Source organism: Ruditapes philippinarum, unplaced genomic scaffold (genome assembly GCF_026571515.1).
Source record: "Ruditapes philippinarum isolate M1 unplaced genomic scaffold, ASM2657151v2 ctg335_1_1_1_1, whole genome shotgun sequence".
Taxonomy (NCBI): Eukaryota; Metazoa; Mollusca; class Bivalvia; order Venerida; family Veneridae; genus Ruditapes; species Ruditapes philippinarum.
The window spans coordinates 122585-142480 of NW_026863534.1; the positions used below are offsets into that span (position 1 = coordinate 122585).

At 31.8% G+C, this 19896-nt stretch overlaps 1 protein-coding gene across 3 annotated transcripts; it reads right to left on the reverse strand.

The window, feature by feature from the left end:
• Positions 1–68: 68 nt before the first annotated feature.
• LOC132722336 (uncharacterized) lies at positions 69–19842 on the reverse strand. Of its 3 annotated transcripts, none has more exons than XM_060706814.1 (22): positions 19768–19842; positions 19167–19214; positions 18260–18307; positions 17901–17948; positions 16620–16697; positions 14896–14985; positions 14526–14576; positions 14201–14266; positions 12942–13022; positions 12417–12455; positions 11491–11589; positions 10928–10969; positions 10266–10337; positions 9395–9490; positions 8575–8622; positions 6480–6539; positions 5350–5457; positions 4321–4365; positions 3945–4064; positions 2579–2745; positions 2138–2272; positions 69–309 (listed from the first exon to the last, which is right to left on the reverse strand). In XM_060706814.1, exons 1-22 carry the CDS (start codon positions 19805–19807, stop codon positions 211–213), a joined length of 1680 nt encoding a protein of 559 aa, XP_060562797.1. In that variant the 5' UTR covers positions 19808–19842; the 3' UTR covers positions 69–210. The 3 variants fall into 3 exon arrangements, with proteins under 3 accessions (XP_060562797.1, XP_060562799.1, XP_060562798.1); XM_060706816.1 differs by having other exon boundaries at positions 3945–4031; positions 19768–19841; XM_060706815.1 differs by having other exon boundaries at positions 3945–4034; positions 19768–19840.
• Positions 19843–19896: the final 54 nt, after the last annotated feature.

The window sequence follows — 19896 nt, forward strand, 5'->3', positions numbered from 1 at the left end:
ACATGTGATCACTGATCGTTCTTCTTTCTTATCGGGAAAGCAGAAAACAAAATAAAAGTGAATAACAACAATGTTTAACATTTATTTTTCAAAACAATGCTGCATTTGATGCAAGAAAATTGTTACTTTTTAAGGTTCTTATACCTATAAAAAGACCATAAGAAATAAAAGAGATCACGGCATTGCGGCAATATGCAATATGAGAATATTTTAGACAATTACATAATAGTTATTAGGGTCATTGTTGAAGTGTGCACCACCTTCAACATGAATAATCTCAGGATAACTGTTACATTTTTGAATCGCCATCTGAAATAAGATAAGATATAGTTAAAATTGCTGTATTTATATATAGGAATACATGTATATGTGTAACAAAAGTAATGAATAGTAATTATACAGAATAGAAGCTTGCCTTAGAAAAAATGGAGTATATGTAAGGTTTCGTTTTACAATAGCACACACGTGTTTATTTCAATAGCACGGTGTTTAAACAAGTCTACATTCTGTTATCGTAAGAAAGGTACAAGTTAAAAAGTATAGGCTCCATAAAAGTGACAATGAGCGTGAGCAACAAGTGCTTTTAAGTGCTATTGGTGGTCTATATTGAATTATATTGGATCGCAAACAGGGCACAGTTATTTCGTTTATCACCAGTGGTTACGTTTCAATAACGCTGCCCTTCTGCGTATCATTTATTTTTGTTCATGTTGACTGTGCTTTATTATTTCATTTGTATGCTTTTGTCAATGTTAATTCATTTTAAAGATACATTTTGTATACATATAATTGCTTTCTAAACCACTTTCCGCTGTTAACATATTACGGTTTAAATCGAAGCCCACCTGGGTGCTTTTGGTTAATCATTATTATTGTGTGGGCAGTGCTCAGCGTGTGTCTTAAGCACTTTAAGGTTAGTATTTGTTCTTGCAGGCGACATCCTTCTGCTTTAGTATAATAATAGGAGAGTTGTGTTCGTTTAAATAACTGAACATTATTCGCTTTCGATTTTTAACTTTTTTTCATTGAAATTTGAAATAATCCCATGTGCAGTTTAATCAGCTGTAGGTAGTGCATGTGTCATAAAATATGTTACATTACGCTATAAAAACGATCTCGGCTGGTTATATTATTAGTTATCAAGATCGTTGACAGGTTATATGGCCCTATATAAACGGCTATTTGTAAATATAACCCGAGCCGCTAGGCGAGGGTTATATTGCAAACAGCCGTTTATATACGGCCATATAACCTGTCAACAATCTTTATAACGAAAGTATAATACAGCAAGCATCATTTTTTAAAGAAAAAAGTAAGATTTCTTGATGAATCGACAGCAGCCGTGTATATAAAACTATATAAACGTCACGATTATCCAATGAAAAGTGACGTTACAAACGTGCAGAATTATAATTAAACATATGTTCAGTTATTTGTACTTCTTCATACTGTGAATATAAGATTGTTACATTTTGTGTTAAATGAACAGTAAAGTAATGTAATTTTCCTGTATTTATACGTTTTATATAGATTTACCCGCAACAGTGTGGCATTATCTTAATCTAATCTTTACATAAGTGAGATATTTTGAATGGAATGTTATCATTTCCTTTCAATATATGTTAAGAGTGTTTTTTTTTTTCCATTAAGTGAATATATTAAGAAATTTTGATTTCATGATCATTTGTTGCTCTGGCTCTATCGATATCATTTCTCATGTTCGAGTGTTGTTATTACTTTCTGAAATTTCTTGGTTATCCCAAAACTGACGAATTATAAATTATGTAATTATGAATTAAATTGTCAAGCGAAGACTAATTTTGGTACTTCTAACTTTAGGTTTAAACTAATTTTGAGATCAAAAGTCAGAAATGATGACTTTGTTTGGTCTTTCACTACGATATTTTTAAGAACAGAGTACGTATGTTCGCATTCATGAGTGAAACATTGTGTGGTGCAATGGGTTAAGACCAGTGTTGTTGCTCCTAATAAAACTTGTTTCCATCTCAATAGCTAAGCAAATATTTGTTTAAGCTTATTTAAAGACTACTATGTTGATAATTTTACGTTAAGAAATACGGAATAAATCCCTTTGTAACAAGTTGTGTTCAATTATTTTACCTTTCATTGTTTTTACCTTAAATCCGCTATTATAACATTCAAGAAATACACCCGATTGTGAACCTATTGAGTTAAAGTTGTCCTGTGAAAATGTCGATATTGGAGTAAATCCTGGAATCAAATGTGTGTTGGATTTGCAATCAGTCATTATCTGAAACATAAAACAAAATTACACATTGACTGCTAATTGAAGGTTTACATATTTAAATGATATTATGTTATAAAGTAAAAGTCCAAAACAAACTATGATATTAAAAATAAAGCATCTAGTCAACAACAAAATATTCCTATTGATCAATCATAAATAATTTTAAAATGCATTTACACGAATAAATTTGTTTCAGGCATAAATTTACGTTAAATAAACAACCCAGCCATCAGTCTCAAAGTGTTCGATTGAAATTTAAGTAGTTTACAACCAAAATAATTTTTATCAAAAGCATAGAACGCGTTTTACACTTTTTCCTCTTCTCCACGTCATCGGTGACGTCATGTTACACGAGGCAAGAACATAGGCATCGTCAGATCCGCCATTAATTGGATCACAAGGGCTTGCTTCAGGATGAGTTGTGTGTTGTGCTAGGGCAATATATTCAACAACCAAGACTTCTGCACATGTAAAATCTATAATATATTAAGAAAAAAAGGCATACTGTTCAAATTTTTAAAAACTGCCGCTTGTTCAATTTTGAGGTGGCATAATGACATTTAACATTGCAATAAAATGTTGCAGGTGCGTTTTTTACCATATTTTCACAATAGTTGGCATTGCAAGTTAAAGTTAATGTACAGTAATACATGCTTAAAATAAGAAACCTTTTGATACAGCTCATTATAATGTGAAAGATATATTAACACCTGCAGATATGTGCACCTATTAATGAAAAGAAGTTGCAAACAAGATTATGTTGACCTTGACAAAATAGTAGTTTAAAAGGAGGGAGTGGGGCTAATAAAATGGTGGGTTTTACAGAAGTTGTTTGTACAAACATATTTACTACATGAAAAAGGATAAGGGAGGAAAGGGAAGTTGTTGAGTAATTCAAATATGACAAAATACTGAAGAAGATGTTATATAAATGGAAAAAACGTTAATATGTTAATAAGTTGCCAAAATAAATTTAAATGATAACGGAGATACTGATATTGATTGTTATTATTGTCAATATAATAATTGTTGAGATGAGGTAGTTACTTCTACAAAAAGAATGCTAAATATAACTTAAGATAAAAGTAGCTGTGAAATATTTAGAATATTTTGCTGATTTAAAAGGCGGTTGCAAAACAGTCATTTTTATTGTGACGGTGAAAGTGTTTTGATATTGTATTATTAAGAAAAATATTTTTGAAAATAGAGTAAGTTCTGCATCATTAGAGGTGGTTGCAATGATACTAATTATATGATGAAAATTCTGTGTTATTTTGGAATGAGTCATTAATTGTTTTTTATAACATTTATTTTCTCGTTTCTTTCAAAATATGTTACAATTATCAAGTAGGCTAAAAAAGAAATTTGTCAATAAGAAAATATTATAAATGATGCAGTCTCGTATTAATTGGGTGTTTACACAGACAGATAGGCGGTTATAAATCGCTAAAACGGAACATAGCATGACGAAGAACATGTTAATATGAAACTACATTTAATTCAAATTAAAAAAAAGGATAATACAGTTCTTTTGGCGATGTTAATGAAATTTGACACAAAATGTTATTCCATGAATAAGTGATGGATGTAAAAGAATATGTGTGCAGGTCTTTTAAACATCAGTGTACAAATTAAAACAATGAAATAAATAGAACACAAATAAAAGTATAATTACGTCTTGGTGATACTGTAAAAATTGAGGCCACAGATGTGGTTGGGGCTGATGTTGTTTGCACTGAAGCTGTTGTTTTGCTTGGCGTTGCTGCTGTAAATAAAGATGTTAGGGGCATGTTTGCTACAGAAAAAATGTAAAACCTTTATTGAAATCAGGCACACGTTTTTAGTCTTTTTCGTACATATACATTTATCAACGAAATATGGCCATTTACACATACATGAATACTGTTGTAACATCTTGAAAACGAGAATGGTAACAAAAATTAAACATTGCAGACTATGCTTATTTTTAGTCTGTTTATGAGATATAATAGTAATTAAAGATGTGACCATATCTTATAAGACCAAGTTAGTTTCAACAATGAATTGTTTACCTTTGACACATACACAACTGTCGGAATTAGCTGTTGGGTACTGAACTGTAATGAATATGTAAGAAGAGTTTCCTGAATTGATTAAAAAAGTATATAATATACTGCTGATTTTCTTGTATCATTCGTGTAAGCTAACCACGATTAATTATACAGTATAGGGATTTTATTGGTAAGTATTAGCTATAGATATGAAACATCTTTACATAGCACATAATGAATTATTGTAGATCAAAAATTATGATTCATCATATTAATGTTCATACTTCATACAATGTTTCATTACTTAGCAACCGATCAACATTTGATTCGATTAATCAATGAAATACATTATCTGTTATAAGTACAAACTACCATAATGTTGATTTTAAATAATACGAATTTAGAAATATTTGTTGTGAAACAAACAATTTCGAGAATTTTTTACGCGTAATTATGTATAATATATTAATGTTTGTAAAACTTATTTTTTATCGGTCCCAAAAAACGATATTCATGCAAAGTATGTTATTGTAATTTAGCACATATTAATTCAGTAATATGTAAAACTACGTTAAAGATATACTTTGTTCATACTTACAATATTTTAATCACAGATATTTATTGAAATCTATGAAATTCTTACTGAATATGTCTTATTTGAATAAAAGAATGATTGAATTATGTATGGGGAGTTGTATTTCCTATTACAGGTCAAGTAAAGTAGGTCTTTTCTTAAAAAACCGCCAGTTATTTTTAATGACATTATATATTTATACTGTGACCACCTTTAGATTATAGAAATTTAATAAAACATATCTACTTTGAGTGAAGAAAAATATATTTATTTGCTATTTTATTTTACAAATAATTACAATTATCGATATTTTCTAATACCAAATTTGAGCAAAGTATATCTTTAATTAATCACAATTTTGAACATACATAATTTTAAAATATTGACATTTAAATATTCAAACTGTTTTACAAAGCACGTAGCAATTGAATAAAATGGAATTAATAAAAAAAGTCAGAATTGTATGAATTTCTTACCAGCAGCTCTGATAATCAGGTCCTGTTGACAGTCCGTCCATTGACCACAAGATCCATGGTGGTGGTGGACATTACAGTGGCTTTGAACTCCTTCAAGTTTTGCCCACACTGCAACAATATGATTTATAGTCTGATATTATCTACTGACAAATGATTAAACGGGTCATTTGGTCAGATATTTTATTACCTCTGGCATTAAAAAATCTTCTGAATCTTTTTTTCAAATAAAAATTTTGTTAGAAATGTTACGTTTACATGATCAACGTCCTGTCATTTTGTGCAGGTTAAGGAAGACTCTGATCCTGTTATCAACAACAACAACAACAAAATCCTTTAACTTTGTCAAGGGTCACATATACATAACAACAGGGTGTTGGAAAATAAACACACCTTTTATATATTGGTGTTTCACGAAACACTCTACTGCCTTTTTTTAGAGCCTTTTTTTATCAACAACGGTTTTTGATTGGTTCGACAAGTTCTCATGTGAACTACCTGATTTAATTCTGTACAGGCTACATCCCCTCCCCCTCCCGCTTCTGTTATCCCCAACGTGATAAAGTGATATCATCCGCGCATAATCTTTAAATAATTCAAATGGTGCTGTGGTATCAGGATTGAAAATTATTTAAATTAATTGGCTATTCTATTAATAAGTGATTAAAGAATGTCTAGCATGCCCTGTTGCAGAAGGATTGCCTTTAAGGGTTGAAGCATCATAATTGCAGTGCCTATGTACTGTATATCTTAGCTTGAGCACCTGGTGTGGTTTAGTACCGTGGTGTTGCTTTAAATGCGTAACACCTATGTTTAGCAAAAATCATCTCATCACTCATGCACCATATGACCTGATTTGTGTTGGTGCGCAGTAAAACCAAGCCAACCACATTATGAAATAGGAACATACAGCCTGCCTGAAGAACGGCCAAAGTAACAAAACATTGAAAAATTTTGTTGCTCAGTTTCATTTAACCTCATTGATGCTGTTAACGTTGCTGAAAAGATGTAAATAATTTTGTAGTCGCACTTGAATAAATGGACGAATGTTTTACTTTTATCATATAGCAAAACCGAACTTCAATATAATTTAATGTACTCACATACATCTCATTGTAATATTTCTTACTTACAAACATCATGATTCTGACAGCCATGTCCTTGAACTTGTTTTAAAAACTCTTTAACAATGCCTGAAAATGGAACAAAAATAAACAAGCAAAATAATTGTTTACTCATGCATCAGTTTGTGAGAACTGTGAACGATTCGGATACTTTATTTCATCAAACAACACATTAATTACTAAGACATACAATTCCTAAATCATTGGCTTTCTATATACTAAAAGAAAACATCCATTATCTTCGCAAATATCATTCTGTTTGAGACAGCCCAAATTATTAATGTAAAATTAATATGTAATATAACTACGTATCAATGCAGTTGCAACCGTTTCCAACAGGTTTATTATATACTTCTCAACTTTTGCTAATCATCATAAGTTTACTTTTATATTATCACAAGTATGAAACAGATTTTTTTGAAAATTCTGATTCAGCAATGTTTTGAGATATCACCTGGCATGAATCCGTCTTGACTTATCCGTTACAACTCGTTAAGGTAGCATGGAAAACATGCAAACCCAAATGTTACATGTTTTGATAGGGGTGTACAATCACATGTCTTTTGTTATACGGCGACATTGCCGGCTTATTGCCATTTAGTGGCTTACATTTCTTACATTTGTCATTCGATATGGCGAATGATAACATAAGGCGGAATTTGAGAGAAACAGATTTATGGAGGGCTGTAGGGATGGTGCAGCAGGGGGCCACCTTCCGCCAGGTTGGTGTCGCGCATGGTGTACACCACACCTTCATAACCAGAGCCTGGGAGAGATACCTACTACATTGAAGACCCAACAGGAAGCATCCTGAAGGTCGGCAAAGAATCACAACACCAGTTCAGGATCGTTTTTTTTGTCGTTCACACACCTCATACAAGGTTTTTGACAGCAACCTTTCTTTGAATGACCTTGCTAATGCTGTAGGGTCCGTGATTCGTTTCCATGCAATTGGTACGTATGAAGGTAATTTGCGGTCGAGAATACCTTGATACGTATCCCCTTGACGAGTCGACATCGCCAGTTGCGTTTAGAATGGACAATGGAGCATACACGGTGGACCTTGCAACATACAAGACACGTTCTTTACACGAATGAGTCCAGGTTCTGCATAGACTTCACAGATAGGGGTGCTAGAATCTTGTGAACCAAGATGAACGGTTTCAATGAGCATGACCGCTACAGAGGTGGGTCAGATACGGTGTGTAAAGGCATAAGCCGGGATGGACGAACCGAGATGGTTGTGCTTAAATGAGGCACATTGACAGGTAAGCGGTATGTTGACGACATTTCAGACAACCAGGTAAGGTTGTATGCTGGAGCAGTTGGCGAACAGTTCATTCTGATGGACAATAACGCTCGCCCCCATAGGGCCAGCGTGGTCCTGGACTATCTAGAGAGGGAGTCTATTGAGCGCATGGACTGGCCAGCTTGCTCACCTGACTTAAATCTAATAGAACACATTTTGAGTAAGCTGCAAAAAAATTCAAGTCCTCAGCTGCAACCCAGGACCACCCAGGAACTTGGAGCCATGTTGGTCCAAGAATGGGCAGCCATATCATTTAGAACAATCAGAAACCTAAAAGTGAGTATGAGAAGGCATTGCCAAGTTGTTATTGCTAGTCACGGGTGCTACATACGTTATTAAGTCTTAAACAGTACACAAAAATAAATCCAATTTAACAAAATAGGAAACACGCTGCATGTTTTAAAACCTTCAAAGAGGGGGAACCATCCTCTTCTCTAGCACACAATCAGGGTAACACTCATTTATAGGGTTAAATTCGTCTTTCAGCTGAATTGATAAAACAGTAAATCAACATTTAAAAACTTTTGCACGTCGTTTATAGAATTATCCCAAAAATATTTACACTCAAATATATGTTGCTTAGCAAAAGTTGAGTAGTATATTTAAGCATATTTAGATATAACAACATTTTTGTTATGAAGGCTGTTTTCCCAAACATATTAAAATTTAACGTCACTTTTGTACTGTGTTTTGTCACAAAACCCTACTTGCATCACGGTTTCGTTTTTAATGGCATTGTTAATTAATTGCATACTTTATGCAAAAATTTTGATTTTATATAATTATGTTACTTACTAGAATATGTTCCATTAGTGTTAGAGCATTGACTCAAGCTACCATTTTCTGTTTAAATAATAAACAAAAGATTTATTCAACCTATATTGTCGCAAAGAATCTCAAAATAAGTTTTTCATGTAATTTTATGTTTAATTAACAATATGATTGCCTGAAATAATGCAAAAAGCTGCACCTTAGGTCTTCTCCACAAGTAAAGCTTGAAAGTCACTATATGAAATTTAGTGTCCATGTGCTTTAAAATTAAATAAAACAATGGTTTTTACATCAAACCTGAACTATTTTTAACTAACAGGTAAGTCTAATAAGCAGTTTTGCAGAATATTTCTCTTTTTTAACTGTTTCTTTTATATTATCCACAACTGAGAAAAGTGAAGCGTGCTATCCTGATCAGAACTTTCCTATTGTTACCACTTCTGTCAATAAATTTCATTTTTTTTAAAAAAAGTGTGTAAAAGCTGAGATTTAGAGAATAAGTTTATTTCATTATATCGTATACAACCATGCTTATACATACATAAGTTTAAGGACATATAACTAAACTTCTTTTTATTACAGAATTTATCTTCTACAGACGTTCAAGAAAAAATCTATTTTACCAGTAATTCCCAATTTCTCAACAAGTTACCGACTACTAATCTCACATGACGGTAAAAGATAAATGACCAAATGCCCGAGATAAATTGTCACCCAATGTTACCTCCTATATAAAAATAGATTTAAACACAATTACATACAGATGTTAAGAATTAACTACATGTTACGGAACATCCTATAGATTTTGTCGGAATAAAGCATTCAAAAAAGAAAAGGCACTCACTCAAATGAGGAATGTGGTGATCAACAAGCTGTGAACGTTCGTGGCAGGTACATATACCCATATTCTGAAAGCTTGAAATGCTGTTTTTGTATTGTTCTGCAAATATAACAATAGATGTGTAGAAATCAAATAAACCATACATTCAATGTACAAGAGAGCTAAAAAATAAAGAGAGCTAAAACGTACTATAATTTAGTATATAGAAAATGTTGAAACACCGATTTATGATATTTATAGCACGGACGATTGAGAGTAAGCTTAACGTGGATATGTCTACAATGGGCACATTTTCTAAAATTATTTCAAATAAAAGGTATATCATTTTTTCTTTTGAAAAGTTGCTTGAAAAGAAAAAGCCAGTAAAGTTCAAAGTGATGCAGAATGAACATGTTTGAAATGAATTCTATCCATTTTTTGATAACCAATAATCAACAGTTTTTGAAAATGTTAACAAATAACAAATTGGAAATAAAATATCAGTTATGATATAAAGTTATAAATTATGTTTAACTGATGTTATGTACAAAGTCATATAGAATTTTAAATAAACGAAATAACATAATATATATATAATATAATATATACAATAATAATTATATACATAATTATAAAAGTAATTGAAGACATAGAAATTAATGACAATACTGAGTCGATTTAAGACACAACAGTAAGAATTTGAAACGACACAAAAGTTAATGATATATAAATAGTTTATTATCATTAACCATGTATTACAATATTTAGTTATAAAGGAAACCCGTAAGGTAAAAGTGACCTCCGAAGTACGACTAAATTGTGTTTAAACGGCGTAGAAAAAACAACAGATAAACAAAACAAGCGCATAAATATATTAGTAGGAAGTACTACTTACCGGCCAAATAACGTTGTATAATCTTTCGGCATTCAGGGTCTTTGACTTGAAGGTCATCCAGATAGTGCCACACTGTAAGCAAAGACTATTCATCTAAACTGGTCTATTTCTAGTATAATTGTTTAAAAAATATTCAACTCATTTTAGATGGAAAAACAATTTTTCAAACATTTTAATTGAAATGTTATAATCAATTCGATCATCAACGAAAGGCGGTATTCAGTGCACTCAGCACAATATGCTTATACATCAATTAAAGCGATTGATAGGACGTCATTTAATAGTGTGATCAAAATCCAAACAAACAAACAATTAGATGAAAACTACTCCTGGTACTTAGTAAACTGGGATAGACAGACATATAGGTATTTAGAAGTAGACATATAGTTATGCCTGAATGTCCACTGATTTAGAAGTATACATATAGTTACAACTAAATTTCAAATCATATAGAAGTAGACGTACAGTTTTACCTGAATTTCCAGTTATACTGAAGTATATATACCAGCATTTCCAATCATTTGCGGTAGACATAACTTTACCTGATTTTCCACTTTTATAAAAGCACACATATAGTTTTAACTGAATTTTCAATCATATAGAAAAAGCCATATAGTTTTACATGAATTTGCACTCATATAGAAGTAGACTTATAGTTTTACCTGAATTAGCACTCATGCAGTCATCTACCAGGTGCATTAGTTCTGAAAATATACATATTTTCCTGACAAGAATATACTCCTACAAGCATGCCTGCTTCTTTTGTTTTTCTAACATACATCTTGAGTATTTGTTGTTGTATTATTTGTTACATTGTTTTCATTTCATTTTTCAGACAACTTCCTCCTTTTTAAAACTAATATTTAGATTTGTTTTTAATAGAAAGTTTGATGTCAAAACAGCGTGTTGTTCGTATGTAGGATAAGTCTTTTCTACGTTTTCTTTGTTTGTATGTTCGCTATCTAGATTGTTTTGTTTTCTTTAATCTAAAAGCACGTTCTAACTTTTGCTTCAATAATGAATAAACTTGGTTTGTTTTAAACTGATCATCTTACATACCATCTAGCTCATATTAAGAAAGCAACAATTTTTTTTCAACACTTACAATAATTGTGTATATTCAAAAATATGTAAGAACAAGACTTTGTTCTAGTTGATGGACCTATTTTACTGAAGCAAAACAGCAAATGAAATTTATTATTTGTGTCCAAGAGTTGAAACTTACTTGTAAAACTGTTAAACCTTTGACAAGTTATATAATGATTTGTTGGCAGACTTGTTGTTGAGTGTGTTATAGATCTTGTCGATGGAAGGTTAGAAGTATCTTTGAATGATAAAATATACTGCTTTATATGTAAGAGCTATACAAGTGACAAATACTAGTGGTAGCAAGAACAACAGGCACTGTATGTATGGTAAACCATGCAAGTTTAATAAATGAACATTTTGTTTTAATTGCACTACTGGACAGTTTCAAACTTCGCAGTTATCATCAGGTATTCCCCATTACATTATCAACTTCATTTGCACCGGGTGATTGCTATAGGCACGAAACTGTTCAAAAGTGAAATTGAAAAATTTAAAATGTTGTTTCCTTTATGTAGAGTTAAGGTCTATACTATGCATTTAATTTGCATTTTAGTTTTAGAGAAGAAGAAAAGCAGTTTAACTAAAACTATTCGTAGATTCAGGACTTTAGTAAATTCAAAATCTGTACTGGTAAAATCAAGCCAGGGAACGCTTCTGTGTACTCAGAACAGCAGTATTCCGACTATAAAATTAAAGAAATATTAAGCATTGATCTAAATTAGAAATAAATAAAATGTAAATTATAAATATAAAACGTCAATAAAAGTTAGTCATTAAGGCAATCGAAATAGTAAATGTTCACATTTAGCCTTGTTCTAAACGTCGTGATTAATATGATAGTTATGCACGGATGTTTAAAACGTTATTAGTTGTTCTTAACCTCTGTCCACATCACCTTCAATATAATGCATGTATGTCCACATCACCTTCAATATATGCATGTAATGTTATTCTTTTTTATTTTCGTGCCATAAGAAAATTTAAATATCTGGCACTCTGCTTTCAACTGACTTGAAAAATATTAAACTCGATTAGAGTAATAAATGCTTTGACTTAACATACCTTCGCATCTACAATTATCAGAGTGATGTTTGAAAGAGTCTGGAATAAAAAATGAAAAATAATTGATATTCATTGGGTCAATATGGAAAACTTTAAGGAAGGCCAACACAGCAAAATCACAAATGTTGCAGACTCAGTTTTATTAGGTAATTTTATTATCAGCAGTGGCATATGTAAGTTACCTTTAATTTAGCTCCCTATCACTTTCTTTTAAATAAGCAATATATAAAAAAACATACAAATACGAAAACGGAGTTCAATTTTTATGGTCAAATTCCATCCCGCTAATAATCACTCCGTCTTTTACGTAAAAGTGCTTTTTTATTGTTAAGTATTCAGGAAAACCTGTAAGATGGATTGACCACCAAAATATGACATATTATTTGTTCCAATTTTAGTTAAAACTAGAAAAAAACACAAAGGTGTATTTTAGCTTAAATTTGTATTTACATGTTTGTTGATTTGAAATGGGACTATGAATAAATTAAAGCGAAGTGACATAAGAGTTGCATTAGAATTACTTACAACTGAGATGAAGTATGAAGTCCTTTTGACATCTGTCAGTGTCATTTCCGTCTTTATTTATTCTGTTAAGGGCATACCAAACTTCAAACAAAAAGAAGAGAAGTTATATGTTTTTTTTTATTTTTTATGGTTTTATTTGTTTGATTTGGTTTTACCTTACACCAAAACATTAAAAATCATATGGCGACGATCCAACTTAAATGGTGGAGGAAGTCCTCTAGTGCCCTTTCGTGCATTATTTCAGGGACGAACGAGCACCTGAGTATTTTCACCGACGTTCTGTAAGCTAGTTAGATAGCTTCCTGACATAAAAGAATCCAACCCACAGCAGTGGAGGGGCTAGTGGTTTGAAGTCAACGACCTTAATCACTCGGCCACGGAGGCCCCGAAGTTATATGGAATTGATAATAAACAAAAATGTGCAGGTTGAATCGACAGAATAATATATTAAGTGCTGTTTTAATTATTACATTTAAACGAGTAAATTGCATTTAATTCAGTTCATGTTATGTTTTAAACAATTTAGATAAACTATTCAACAAGATGTCAGTAAAGCATTGTTTCATGTTAAAATTCTGTTTGCACATTTATGTATTTATTATTGCTTAACCACAGCGAGTTTATCACAATCGCCATTCTAAAAAAACGGGGCAATTGTTTACAATTATTTTCTAAGAATACAGTAAATAAATTTGAGGATATTTGTTTGTTTTTGTGTTAAATAATTTTCTTTGTCATCGAGTGAGTTTCCACTGGTTTGAAATTAGGCAAGAATGATGTGTATTTGATTAAGAGAGATTTAATTTGGATTTGATCAAATAATTAATTAATTGAATTGAATTGATTTAATTGATTAAATTTAAAAAATGGAACAATTATCTGTTGACTATAAAAGAAAAATTATGATTGATACCAGATTTGTATACATTCAAGAAGCGCCTAAAAATTCGGAAAACGCTTTCTTACGAACGCTGGGGGTATTTACTAATCTTTCTGGCTAATAAATAAAATTGCTTCTACACATTGCAGTATATAGAGATTTTGCTCGTAGGAGACTTGAATATTCCTAAATGTCTCCAAGAACAGATTTACAAGAAGGGATTGTTACCATAATATTCAGTCTTTACGTGCGTCACTTTCTTCTGGCGCTCCGATGACAATAGCTCCTTGGGGCATATTTTTACAATTCAGACTATAGCTTTCCGTCATTAACTAGTATCACTAATTGTTTATTGAAATCTTCGAGTCTATTTACCAACCTGAATCATGAGTCCTGCATTGACCGTCATGGTGATGATGTGACCCAAAGAACTGGTTGTACAATGCTGAAAACCACATATTGATACTATTGAAACAATACAGAAATATATAGACGCAAATATCGCCAATAAAAATATATTAAATAAAAAAAGTCGTCCGTAAGTTTACATCCGCTGCTCACTTTAAAAATGTGTGGCAACAATAACACCAAACGAAACAAAAAAGAAAACCTAGTTTCTACTTAAAGTGTTTAAAATATAGGAATGTTTTTAAGTACAATTTTTTTACTTTAAATGCCCTTTGGCTGGATATATAATATCTCACTTCTGTACGGAGCATGATCCTTCGAACACGCGTCCCGATGATCAGTGGTGCCTGTAATATTGATTATAGCCAGTCAAACTTACTTGAACGGTAGACAAAATAGCAAACAAAATGAGTAAAATAATAAACAAGTCTTGAAAATTGTGTTTATTTATTTGTTTGTATTTTAGGCATTATATGTTAGTTATTATATTTATTTAATACATCAATGTTTAAATTAATTATGGCAAAACTTAATATGATCATAAACTAAAATGTTCTCTTATTATAAGCATTATGGTTTATAAATTGATAACAATTTAGCTAAATCTGAAGTAGAAATTAAGCTGTAATTTTTGATGGAATTAAAGCTTTGTCTAATGTAACATACCGTCATGAACGTTTGTATGATATTGCACTAGATCTAATCCACCGTCACATCTGCAGTGGTGTGGTATTGTTGCATTCGGTCCAAAGTGATCTAAATGATAATTAATATTACTTTTTAAAATTATGTATCTCAACAATCTTGCAACATTGTTGTTTCCATTAGACTATTATCTATTAGCTATATAATTAAGTATCTATTAGAAAAGGGTCCAAATATAAATGCCCATTGCTCCTTTAGGTTTTTTTTAAATTATGGTCTTTAAACTCTTTAATCAATCCTTGTGTGTGGAATAACTTTACACATCTTATCATATTTCACTCATTTATTAATCGTCTTAAGTTTTTAGCTATGGCTGCCAATTCTTTACCTGAGGCACAGTTTTTTGTATACTTTGAACCTTTACCACATTACAAGTATGATCAAGTGGCTTACATTTATCATTTTATATTAGGAATGTGAATAAGGTGATATGTTTATTGACCATTGTGAAAATATCAAAATACAACTATGGAGGGAAAAAATTTGAATTCAGTAACAAAATTTTGACCAATTGCTGCTAACGACGGTTTGGTTCTGTCTTTGCATGCTTCAACTCATCCTTTCTTTTAACTCAGTTATCAGTTCATTCATCAACATAAACAAATTACCAGTTGCGCGAATTTAGAGTCGAACTAAATGTATCGGGAATGTCATCTAAATATTGCTTAGAAAGCTGTCTCTTTCAGGTTCATATATCCCAGCCGATTACTAGTAAAATATGATAAACCAGATCAACAAGAAAATGTGACGGTCAATGAACGCAATCCCACACGACCCCGAGCAGTAATTGCATCTCTTTTTTACGGGTCGTGTTCAGCAATATTTGCAGTATGTAATTTTTCCTCACTTTCAACGTTTCCCTTATCCTTCTCTATAATAAAGCATGTCTGTCCGTGCTGTCCTGTCGGTATTGAGATTCATTTGCAAAGAGGACAAGTTGCCAGTCCAGACAGCTCATGGTGTAGGGCCAAAGCAAAGCATGGCGGCCATGATTAGACGGTGGGAAGGGTCAATTTTCTAATGTTGTTAAAACTTGTGGCCCGACCCTTTTGCTTTTTTATAATAACTATAACATCCATGTATTAACTGTAAATGTATTCGTTACTGTTTTGTAGTATGTTTACATGTGACAATGTATCTGTTTTTGTATAAAATAAAAAATCAATAAAATATGATTTAACTAAATAAGACGGTTAGGCTGCGGCAACTAAAGATATATGTATTTGTTCTTTTTTGCAGAGGTCGCAGTTACTTCCACTTACCTACTGTGAAGGGGCGTCCGTTGCCGAGTGGTTAAGGTAAATGACATCAAATCACTTGCCCACATCGCTTTGGGTTCGAATCCCGACAGGAACTTTATTTCCTTTATGTGAGGAAGCTATCTAGCTAGCTTATTGAACGTAAGTGGTTCTTCTCAAGTGCAAAATTGTGTCTGAAATAATGCACGGAAGGGCACATGAGGTATACCTTCACCAGTAAAACTGTTACGTCGCCAGATCACCTATATTGTGTCGGGGTGACGTACCGACGGTTGAGGAAAACAAACAAACCTACTATGAAGATTCTACATGTTGTAAATGATTTTGAAAACAGAAATTCGACGGATATCACCAAATATGTGTCAAAATTGACGTAATGGCTTGGAAAATAAAACCCAATTTGAATATTTGATACAATGTACTTACCAGCTAAAACTTTTACTATATGCAGCCTACATGAAGGTTTATTATCAACGTCGTTCAGTGGCTGAAGGAGATCGAATACTAAAAAGACACATTAAAATGTATTTGTATTTAGCATGCATCATCACCATTGGTTGCCAGTGCAAGGTTCCTATTTTAGTCTTTGCTTATGCCGAAATAAGTCCGCGGTCTTTATACAATCATTCGTATAAGGTTCATTCAAATGTGTGTGAAGTTTAGCTCGGGAATTCATTAAAATATACATGTATAATTTCCGGCACAAGTATGAACATATTTCAACTTTATTTCTTATATATGTTGTACAACTTATGAAAATACTTATTGAATAAATTTACTTTGAAATTCATATAAATACAATAAAGACGATTCATTATCATTGTGTTTAAAATTCTTTATCATCTCCTCTTCTGCTAGTTGCAGTAGTACATTTCCAGTCCTTAAATATCATTCAGCACGACATTATCATTCTGTTTCTGGTATTTTATTTTTGGTTGTCTGCGTAGTTGGTGGTGGGTTTTTTATGTTTGATGTGCACGCTTTGATCACCAAAAGGAATTATTCTGTTAAGTTTCGCCAATCGCTTTCTTGTAAAGGACAGACACATCATTTTATTTTTTGACTAACGCTCATAATAGAGTTAAGATATTGATACTTCTTCGGATGTTTAAAGATTCAAAATTTTCATGATTAAATAGTAAATACTGATTACGTCGATGTAAGTGCCGTGTATTAAAAGCGTGTATTTACCAATATCGTCCAGGAGTAGGCACGATTCGAGCCTGCAACATATTCATTTTTACTGTAAATTCGTTCTTTTATAAATCGTTTCGTTTCTCTCTATTATACTGATTATCTTTGTCGCGCTTCCGCGGTCTTTTGGCTTATGTCATTAAGTTCATGGCACTTCATCCTCACCTCTGTGGGTTCGAATCTTGCCAGAAACTTTTAATTGTTTCATATCAGGAATCGATCTAGCAAGTTAACGAAACGTTGGTGTTTCTACTCTAATGCCCGTTAGTGCCTGAAATACGGAACGGAGCGCTACACAAGTCTTTATGCATCAATAAAGCTGGAATGTAGCAACAAGACGTTTACTGTGTTGTGCAATGACAAACTAAATCAACCACATAAAAATTTCTTGGTAATCTAACTATATGTTTAACAATTGTTTGCTCAAATGTTTACAAATCTTTGTAAATACAGACTTTCTATTTTAAATATTTAGCACTGAAACGGTCATAGATACAAGGGTTTATAACTTACCTTTCTTTACATCCAAACAATTGTTATGCCTTGTAAGATTGTAAAGGACTGAAAGAGAAAAACTGACGTTCAAAGTGTGTTACTTAACGAGCTAAATGCGATTCTTATATGCCTTATTTTAATATTTATTATCATAAATGTAGCCTTGTTGACGATTATGATATTGAAATTTCGGCAAATGGTTTGTTCCGGATCAATTAAATCAGAATGGTCAATGTTAATACAGTATTCTGAAAATGTACACGTGATATTAAGGCTGAAGTTGTATATTGAAGGCGTTAATTGGCTGAGCATTCCAAACACCTCGATGATTATTCATAATTATTTTCTTTGACATTATAAGAGAAAGGGTTACTTACCGTTGTATTCTGGATACATTGAACAATAACTATACTCTGATGTGGATACTGAAAAATACATATGAATTGTGAGATTCTTTTGTAAGAATTTTATTCATCAAACGATCCGGTGTATGTTGTACATCAGAAACGTCCGTGGTCGTGTGGTAAAAATTGCCGACTCCAAAATATTTTGGTTCAATTTCCGTTAAGGAATCTAGATTCTTTCATGTGAGGAAGCTTTTCTGTTGGCTTACTAAGGTATATGGTTCCAGGTGTTCCAACTACCAGTAAAGCTAGGAGGTCATCAAATGACCATAACAGTGTCACTGTGACTTAAAATCCAACATCAAAACAAATGGTACGCTATAGCTCTTTAGAAATATTACACACTTCAAACTTTTGATATTTCTATTGAATTTTTCTTTCTACATTTAACAATTATCCTATAAAAATAAATGTTTTTTATTATAAATATAGTGAGGTACGTACATATATACATGTATACTTAAACAGCCAATATCAGTATCTCTTAATACAATACTTTTGTAAACAATAATTATATTCTTTTGCCCTTGAAAGAAACATTTCTTTTTAACAATTAAAACGGCATTTTTAGTCACGTGATCTATTAAAAACAATCATTATGTGACCGCTATGTTTTTATGTTGTTTGTATACCTCTCTTTTTTGTTGTTGTTGTTGTTGTTGTTCTTGTTGTTGTTTTGTTGTGTTTTTTTCGGTGATGTATAGGGACATGACTTGCATTTTATTAAGTCAATGAAATATATATAGTACTGACGTCAACATAATTATAGGAATTTTTGACAGATAAACCCCTTATATAGTTTTAAAAAAAGCGCGAACGTATTATCTTTATACGACTAGTTTTTTTTAACTTTAGTTTTATAAATCAAATTATCACTTACCACTGACAATAATTGCAGCGAAACAATACAGCAAAAGGAACCCCATTCCTAGAAAAAGAAAGTAGAATAGTATCGTATTTTATTGATTATTATTGTTTATGCTTTAAAAAATGGAAAAAAATACTGAACTAAGTCGGTGAAATAAAAACTATGTTTATCTTATAAGTTGAAGGTTGGAAAGTGATATAAAGTAATAAAATGTTAATATTATGAAAAAACAACAAGGAATCTAATACAAATCCATTTCTTACGCACCAATAGTAATTTGGCAAGAAACGAGGCGTATTGTACCTCTAAACAGGTGAATTAATCATGTTGTTGAGGTCAATAGTGAATCACGTTTCAGTGAATTATGCTCTTTGTTGACGACAGATCTCAGGTGAGCGATCTAGGACTAATAACTTAGGAAAATTAAGTATATTTGTACATTGTTACTATGACATCGTGGCAAATTTTATAAAAACATCTATTTAGAGCTTGTTCAGGCCAGCTAATATGACCGCCTCTGTGTTTTAATTACACCATGTGTTAATTCCATTCCTCATATACAACGATATGTAGAAGTATTATTTTATTGTAAATATACCAATATTAACCTTACCTTCAATCTTCACAACCAAGTCGGCCAATGGTGAACTCATTCAAACTTTGTTAAATGTAGTTCAAAAAGATAAGAATTAGTATAGTCAGTGCATTTAATATGATCACTGCTAAGGCTGTTCTTAAATTA